Here is a 7,747-nt window from a genome sequence, read left to right as displayed (position 1 = left end):
GGCTGGACAATTGGGGGAAACACTCTACTTCCTCAAGAAAATAGCAAGTGGAATCAGACAGAAGAATACAGGAAACAATGTAGTTATCAAACTGGACATGAACAAATCTTATGACGGACTGTCATGGACCTTCCTACTTGGAGATATGAGAAAGAGATTAGTTAAACAAGTAATAATTTGAAGGTCGTGTGTGATATTAGGTGATCTAATACATGTATTATCAATGCACATTTAAATTTAGGATAAAATTGATACAAAGAATCTGCATGAATTTGCCAGTATTGTCCATAGAAGAAACAGAAACAGAAATGGTGAAAACGCTCAACTAATAATGTAGAGCTTTATACAATGATTGTTTTCTCTTATTTATATGAGAAAATAGGGGGGACCAAAGCTGCAATGTCAAACAATAAAGGGGGGAAAAAACGCCTCCCTATTGTTTTGTTATATGTAGCCCCGGGAGTCATACTAAGCTCTGGGAACAAAACCTCTGTCATAATTGACTATACAAGCCAAGGTCCCATCAGCAAAATCAATAAATTTTAATAGTAGTAGAACTACATGTCCTCTATGAGAAAGCCGGTCCACAGCTCTGCTTCTCTCATGTATCTGATTTTGTATCTTATATTGGCACATGTATGCTGCAGCTTAAGAAAGTTGTGCAGTTCATGCATAACATTATCATTGCTACATTTAACGTGTAGACGAATTGCCTGAGACTCACAGAATCTAATCCATTGAACAAAGTCGCAAAAAACTCAAATTTGTGCAAGGATTGCCTCTACTTATGCTATCTTTTAAAGCCAGCACTATCCTGAAGAAAATGGTAGAGATTACTGTTGCCGTTTCTTACCATCTTTGACGTTCCAACCTTCATCATCTATAGTCTGACATTACCCAAATGTTTCTTCAGCAATGACCTCAACTACAAACCTGCTGAAAAGAAATAGTTCGGACAATAAGAACAAAAGTAAAAGTAGATAAGGCATATCCAGCAAGAGACTCCGCTATAGTAGAAATTCTTGCTACACTATTAACAACTCGAAACAAAAACAGTTAGGCTCACCAGATACAACAACAACAACATACCCAGTAAAATCCCACTAGTGGGGTCTGGGGAGGGTAGGATGTACGCAGACCTTACCCCTATCCCGGAAGGGTAGAGAGGCTGTTTTCAGGAGACCCTCGGCTCAACAGAAGAGATAATAATTTCAGAAAAGAAACGAAAGAAGAGATAGGTAACAACAAAAGAAGCAAGAGAAGTGATAATAATATCTTAAAATAGACCAAATAAGTGAAAGGGAGTGCAATAATATAATCATATGCAAAGGCTCACCAGTTTCTACTTAAAATATTAACAAAAAACGAACGCTAATTCTCGACAAACTTCTTGATAGTTTTTAGCCACCGGATGTATTCCTTGCTGTCTTTGCTAATTACATACTCCAACAAAAAGTTGGCAGTGCTGCCCGTCAGCCCTCTGACTTCAAGATATTCATAGAAAGACTTCTGCAGACTTTCATTTAGAAGTCTGAAAAGAAGATAAACATAACTTGCGTGATCAGTATAAGAAAGTGGCTCTAAACCAACTCCATCAGATAATAGATAAGTACTTACGAAAAAGCAGGCCCTCTATAGTCTAGCTGATTGCTTGAACTTTTGAGCTCCTTGATGGATATTCCACAAATCAAAATTTTATTTGGAAAAGCTCTCACATCAAACTCTAGTGCCAAGCCATTTTCTTTTGACACGGTCACAGACAATGGAACACTAGGTTGCGACTCACTCTCTTCCTCACTGTTAACAGCATCATCTTCAGCATTTTCACATCTGCCATTGGGCATGTCAATTTCAATACTTATGGCCTCTTCTCCATAATCCCTCGTAAGAACAATAACTCTTTCTCCGGCTTTATCTTGAACCTTAAACGGAAACCCATCCGGAATGTCTACAACCTACATGAAGGAAATTTTCAACCAAATGATGCAATAGGTGGTAAACGCGCTCGATAACATCCCATTGCCATACTACAGTCAAATCTCTCTATAACACCATCCCTACATGACATACATTCACTATAAAAGCCAAGTTTTCCTCGGAGCCGATTTTTATGTTATATTATATATATATCCTCTATAACAGCACTTCTCTATAGCAACCAAAAAATATCGGAACAAATGAGGCTATTATTGAGAGGTTTGACTGTATTACATTTAGAGAAATCGTGGATTGATATGCCCACTTAAAGTTAGGCAGCTAACTTGGTGGTCTCTACATATTAAGAAAGTAGATATAGACCATAGATGGGTGAAATTTATATAAAGCTTGATTTACCTTATTGTATATCCTGCATCAACCATCAAGTAGGTTAATCTGAAGTAACTAAAACCAGCACATACTTTGATACCATATTTATGGTCTTCGTCAACTTCTAGTCCTACAACTTGGGCAGTTAATCTTTTTTCTCAGAATATATAATACCTTTCCGTTAATAACAAATGCCTTATGATTTGATTATCAGAAATCAAATAGCTTATGCTTCCGTCCAGCTCAATGGACTGCTCTTAGCCCTTTATAAATTACATAAGAATAATTACTAACAGTAGGGGTGTCAATGGTTCGGTTCGGCCGGTTATTTTATAAAATTTGTACCATACCAATTTTTCGGTTATTCTATTATGTATAACCAAAATTAGACTTTTCGAAACCATCCCAATCATGTCGTTTCTCTTCGGTATCGGTATGATTCGGTAATTTTTTAAATATCATGTAAAAATCACTAGTAGAACTAGAATGCAATAACATACGTACTTTTATAGGACTTAGAAAAATTCTGTAGACAATTTTACAGTTTAACAGGTGATGAATTAAGAAAATATGAAAGATTACTAAAGTATAGATCCATCAACTATTCTACATCAATGTAAAGAAACTAAACAAATACAAAGAAAATATAAATCACACGAGTGGAAAGATATTAATCAAGCTAGGATTAAAGAATAAAGTCTATACAAGATCAAATATTCAAAAGATAAATCTAAAAGCATACGAAAGGAAACATATATTCAATACATTGTAGTTTATTACTCATAATCGCTACAATACCATGTGTCTTGCTAGTGAATATGCTAGAAATAATTTAGTTTAAAATGGAGTAGCATAATAGGTTTGGGAATTATGATTTTGAGTTTAACTATTTGTTGGCTTGTAACTGCTTCATAATTCCAAAGCCTAATAAAAAATTTAATGCTTTATTATTTTTAAACTTAATATACAAATATATTTTTCACATTGTAAATTTATTCGGTACGGTTCGGTATTTTAGCGGTTTATTTTCATAAAATAAAAAACCTACCATAATTATCGGTACGGTTATAGATTTATATAAAAACCTACGACTTTATTAAAAGAAACCTAAAAATCGGTTTGGTACAATTCTGTTCGATCGGTTTAATCGGTTTTTAAATATCCATTGACACCCCTAATTATCAGCATTAGATTTCTAAACTTTTGGAACAATTGGCAAGGATATACATGGAAACCTCATACTTTCCTTCCAGAAGAGGATAAAAATGGAAAACCAAAAGGAAAGGTTAAAAAAAGAGATGGCATAGAGCTTACTCATCCGTAGTACAGAGAAAAAAAGAACATGCTAATTCAAATTTAAATAATTAACCCATTTTATTTATTATGCAATGTTTGACCACCATCTGATAAGAATAACTGGTGGTTCTAACTGGTCATCCTAAACCATACTCTATTCACTCATTATAATGATAATAGAATGTGGCGTTCACACCATTACAACAGAAAAGAACGATGTATAAAAACTGATATTTGCATAGAAAAAAATATGCAATGAGCCATCTCAATATTATTTTCAGCTAGACCCTAGTCCTCCACTAGCAGAACGCTAGAGACCTTTTATAATTTACAAATTATAGTTGCAAATAATAGAGAAAAGAAAAGCTGGGTGGGTCAACAAACTCGCAGTAAGTAACATCGTGGATCTTTTAGAAAGAAATAAAAACCCACAATAGACGTTTATATGATGGCTAAATGAACAGACTCTGCAATAATAGACTACACGGAATTCCCCATGTAGAATAATAGCGGTGTCATCTTATGTCGTTACAAGTTTAAACATCATCAGATATCACTGATCAACATTGATCTAAAGACAGATGTGGCATGAAATCATATGGATGAGTCAATCAAAGTTACATTTATGTCATTTAAGAATCTCCATACCAGTAAAAACTTTAAGAATGTCCTGAAAACAACTTCAATTGCATCCCTTCAGAGATAAGGAAAATGGTGGTGATAATGTTGGTGCTTTCTCAAATAAAAGCAGGGTGCATATGATTGCATAAATTATAAGCTTCATTGATATAACTCACGTTTTGTATTTAGTATGGTGGGAAGTACTTTTGCATCAGAAAATAAGTAATTTTCTGGCGTTTGGTTGCCAGAAAATGAAAAACATTTTCCACCAAAAGGGCGAAAATAACTTCCCTCACTTATGGCCGAAAATCATTTTCCTTCACAACTATCTCACTTCTTAACTTCATATTGCTGCTTCAACTAATACTAACATAATCATAAATAAGCAAATTCGATCAAAATAATCAAAATTTTCATCAGACCGCTATCAGATTGGCTAAAACCAGAAAGTTCATTTTATGTGAATCTATATGTTATACATGGAGATTAAGAAAGAAAGACAACATTTGAAACTTGTACTCTTAACATGCCATGACATTTGTGTGGCTATAAAATCATGTCATCAGGTGTAAAATCCAAGTATAGAAATGTGTCATTGTTCTCATACAGATTAGAAAGAAAATAGTGCTATATAAAATTGAACATGTGGGAGTAACGAGTTACGATTTTAGTGTCATATAAAATTGAACATGTGGGAGTAACGAGTTACGAAAATTTTAAGGTAGAATGATATTAGTGCCATTAGAGCTCTAGCAGTGTCAGAGACAAATATATCTTCTGTTGTCCTTTAATATTTCTTTCAAATCATTTTCATTAATATAATTCTTTCTATTGCAAATTGAAAGTAATTGAATTAGGAGATTAAATTCAAACCAAACATGATGCATACTGGTACTTTAAGCAAACAGGCCACCAACATTCAAAAATAACCACACAAAAAGAAAAAGAAAAAGAAAATCAATTTGTCATTTTATCTCATCATTCAAATTGCAAGAACTTACGCAGTCATGAAAATCAGAATCTAGGGAAAAATTGATTTCCGAATTGACGATTTGGAGGAGAATATCATCAAAGGAGCTGTGTTTGCTCTTCTTCTTCTTGACTGCGCTGGTAGAATAGTGAAGCACCGGAATTGAGAAGCTTCGAGAAACTCTGCCGCAATCACTATTCTCTACGGCGGTGGTGGCGGCAGAGAAATGGGAAGTTGCGGAAGTAGCGACGGAGCGAACTGCAAGAGGAATTGTGGAATTAGAGGCTCTGCGAATTGCTGAGTATAGCGCCATAGCATTTCTTTCGGCCTTTCGTGTTTTAGAAGTGGAGTCGGAAGCGGCCGTAGTGCGGCGCTTTTATTTCAAGGTATACTCCCTCCCGTCCCGTTCTTTGAACCTGTTTGACTAGGTTCAATTTAAAAAAAAAAAATTGGAATTTATGATCCTAAATAAGTCAAAATTTTTTGGAATTTATGGTCTTAAACAAGCTAAAAAGTGATCCAAAGTATGTATACAGTTATAAAAGCTTTTCATTGGGGTAGAATTATAAGTCTAAGCTAAATTGTTACCAAATTTAAAAAATGGTCATTCTTTTTAGAACGGACCAAAAAAGAAATAGGTTCAGATAAACTAGAATAGAGGGAGTAGTACAAACAATAATAGCATGTTTGGCCAAACCTCTTAAATGTGTAACTTATTTTGAAAAGAGTTAATACCCTCAAACCCGCCTAAACTATACAATATTTGTCAGTTTCCTACTTAAACTATCGCATGTCCCCGAAAACTCCCTGAGCTATATCCCCTTCATAATAAAACACCCCGTCTCATTCTTACTAGTGTGTGTGATACTGTGACGACCCGACCGGTCATCTTAAGAATTTACGCCCCTACCCCCATTAACTGCTTTCCCCGTGTTTATTTCTGCTATGTTGATTGTCGGGATGTTCGGTTTTGAGTTTCGGAGAGTTTTGCGACACTTAGTCCCTAAATGAGAGCTTAAGTGTTGGAAAGTTGACCGTAGTCTAAACAGTGTAAAGACGGTCTCGGAATGGAAATCTTATGGTTCTGTTAGCTCCGTTGGGTGATTTCGGGATTAGGGGCGTGTTCGGATAAACTGGAATAGATGGAGTAGTACAAACAATAATAGCATATTTGGCCAAACCTCTTAAATGTGTAACTTATTTTGAAAAGAGATAATACCCTCAAACCCGCCTAAACTATACAATATTTGTCAGTTTCCTACCTAAACCCGTCTCATTCTTACTAGTGTGTGTGATACTGTGATGACCCGGCCGGTCGTCTTAAGAATTTACGCTCTGATCTTCTATTAACTGCTTTTCCCGTATTTATTTCTGCTATGTTGATTGCCGGGATGTTCGGTTTTGAGTTTCGGAGAGTTTTGGGACACTTAGTCCCTAAATGAGAGCTTAAGAGTTGGAAAGTTGACCGTAGTCGGAACAGTGTGAAGACGGCCTCGGAATGGAAATCTGATGGTTCTGTTAGCTCCGTTGGGTGATTTCGGGCTTAGGGGCATGTTCAGATTGTGTTTTGGAGGTTCGTAGCTAACTTAGGCTTGAAATGCCGAAAGATCGAATTTTGAAGTCTCCCGTTCGATAGTGAGATTTTGATCCGATGGTCGGAATGGAATTCCGAAAGTTGGAGTATCTCCGTAGTGTTGAATGTGATGTGTGTGCAAAATTTCAGGTCATTCGGACGAGGTTTGATAGATTTTTTTATCGAAACCGTATTTTTAGAGTTTTTGGAATTCTTAGGCTTGAATCTGATAAAAAATAGGTGTTTTGATGTTGTTTTGGATGTTTCGAAGGTTGGAACAAGTTTGAATGAAGTTATGGGATATGTTGGTAGGTTTGGTTGAGGTCTCGGCGGCCTCGGGGATGATTTCGGATGATTGACAGAAAGATTTTTGGAATTTTGGAGTTGCAACTTCAGCTGTTCTTCTGTCATAACCGCACATGCGAGTGTGGCCGCAAGTGCGGAGCCGCGGAAGCGGTGGATCTATCACAAAAGCGGAAATGGGGAAGTTCGGCAGGGACCGCAAAAGCGGTAGGATTTCTGCAGGAGCGGTACCACATATGCAGATGAGGAGCCGTAGATGCGGAAGATTGGTTCTAAGTGAGAAGTCGCAGATGCGACCCGTGTTCCGCAAAAGCGGGACCGCAGAAGCGGTCTTAGGACCGCAAATGCGGTAACATCTGGGCAGATATATGAAATTTTGAGGGTTTAGTTTCAAAAGTTGAAAATTCGATTTGGAGCTCGGGAGAGGGCGATTTTGGGAGGAAATTGAAGAGGAGATCATTGGGTAATAATTCGTTAACCCTTTCTAGTTATATTCCATCAATCTATAGTTAGTTTCATCATTTAATTTCGGATTGGAGATGAAAATTGGGGAAAAGTTGGAAGAAAGTTCTTAGACCTAGAATTCGACTTTTGATTGGAAATTTGACCTTAGATTTGGATAATTTTGGTATACATGCACTCTTGAGAGTATGAGGATTCTGAAAATATAAATTTTA

General features: G+C 36.3%; 1 protein-coding gene across 2 annotated transcripts; it reads right to left on the bottom strand.

The window, feature by feature from the left end:
* Nucleotides 1-345: 345 nt before the first annotated feature.
* Nucleotides 346-5,610, bottom strand: LOC107809935 (uncharacterized protein At2g39795, mitochondrial). 2 transcript variants are annotated; one of them, XM_016634639.2, is made up of 4 exons: nt 5,226-5,610; nt 1,618-1,955; nt 1,337-1,531; nt 346-936 (listed from the first exon to the last, which is right to left on the bottom strand). In XM_016634639.2, the coding sequence occupies exons 1-3, from the start codon at nt 5,505-5,507 to the stop codon at nt 1,372-1,374; spliced, it is 780 nt and encodes a 259-aa protein (XP_016490125.1). In that variant the 5' UTR covers nt 5,508-5,610; the 3' UTR covers nt 346-936; nt 1,337-1,371. The 2 variants fall into 2 exon arrangements, with proteins under 2 accessions (XP_016490125.1, XP_016490126.1); XM_016634640.2 differs by having other exon boundaries at nt 346-933.
* Between the last annotated feature and the right edge of the window lie 2,137 nt (nt 5,611-7,747).

The sequence above is a fragment of the Nicotiana tabacum genome, chromosome 10, assembly GCF_000715075.1.
Source record: "Nicotiana tabacum cultivar K326 chromosome 10, ASM71507v2, whole genome shotgun sequence".
NCBI classification, from domain to species: domain Eukaryota; kingdom Viridiplantae; phylum Streptophyta; class Magnoliopsida; order Solanales; family Solanaceae; genus Nicotiana; species Nicotiana tabacum.
This window is presented reverse-complemented; position numbering and strand designations above follow the sequence as displayed.

What these genes read in the sequence shown, in the direction of transcription:
- LOC107809935 (XM_016634639.2), bottom strand. Translation starts at nt 5,507, where the DNA reads ATGGCGCTATACTCAGCAATTCGCAGAGCCTCTAATTCCACAATTCCT. An exon ending in ATTCTGATTTTCATGACTGC is followed by an intron (nt 1,956 to 5,225) that starts GTAAGTTCTTGC and finishes TCCTTCATGTAG; the next exon opens with GTTGTAGACATTCCGGATGG. An exon ending in TATAGAGGGCCTGCTTTTTC is followed by an intron (nt 1,532 to 1,617) that starts GTAAGTACTTAT and finishes TCTTCTTTTCAG; the next exon opens with ACTTCTAAATGAAAGTCTGC.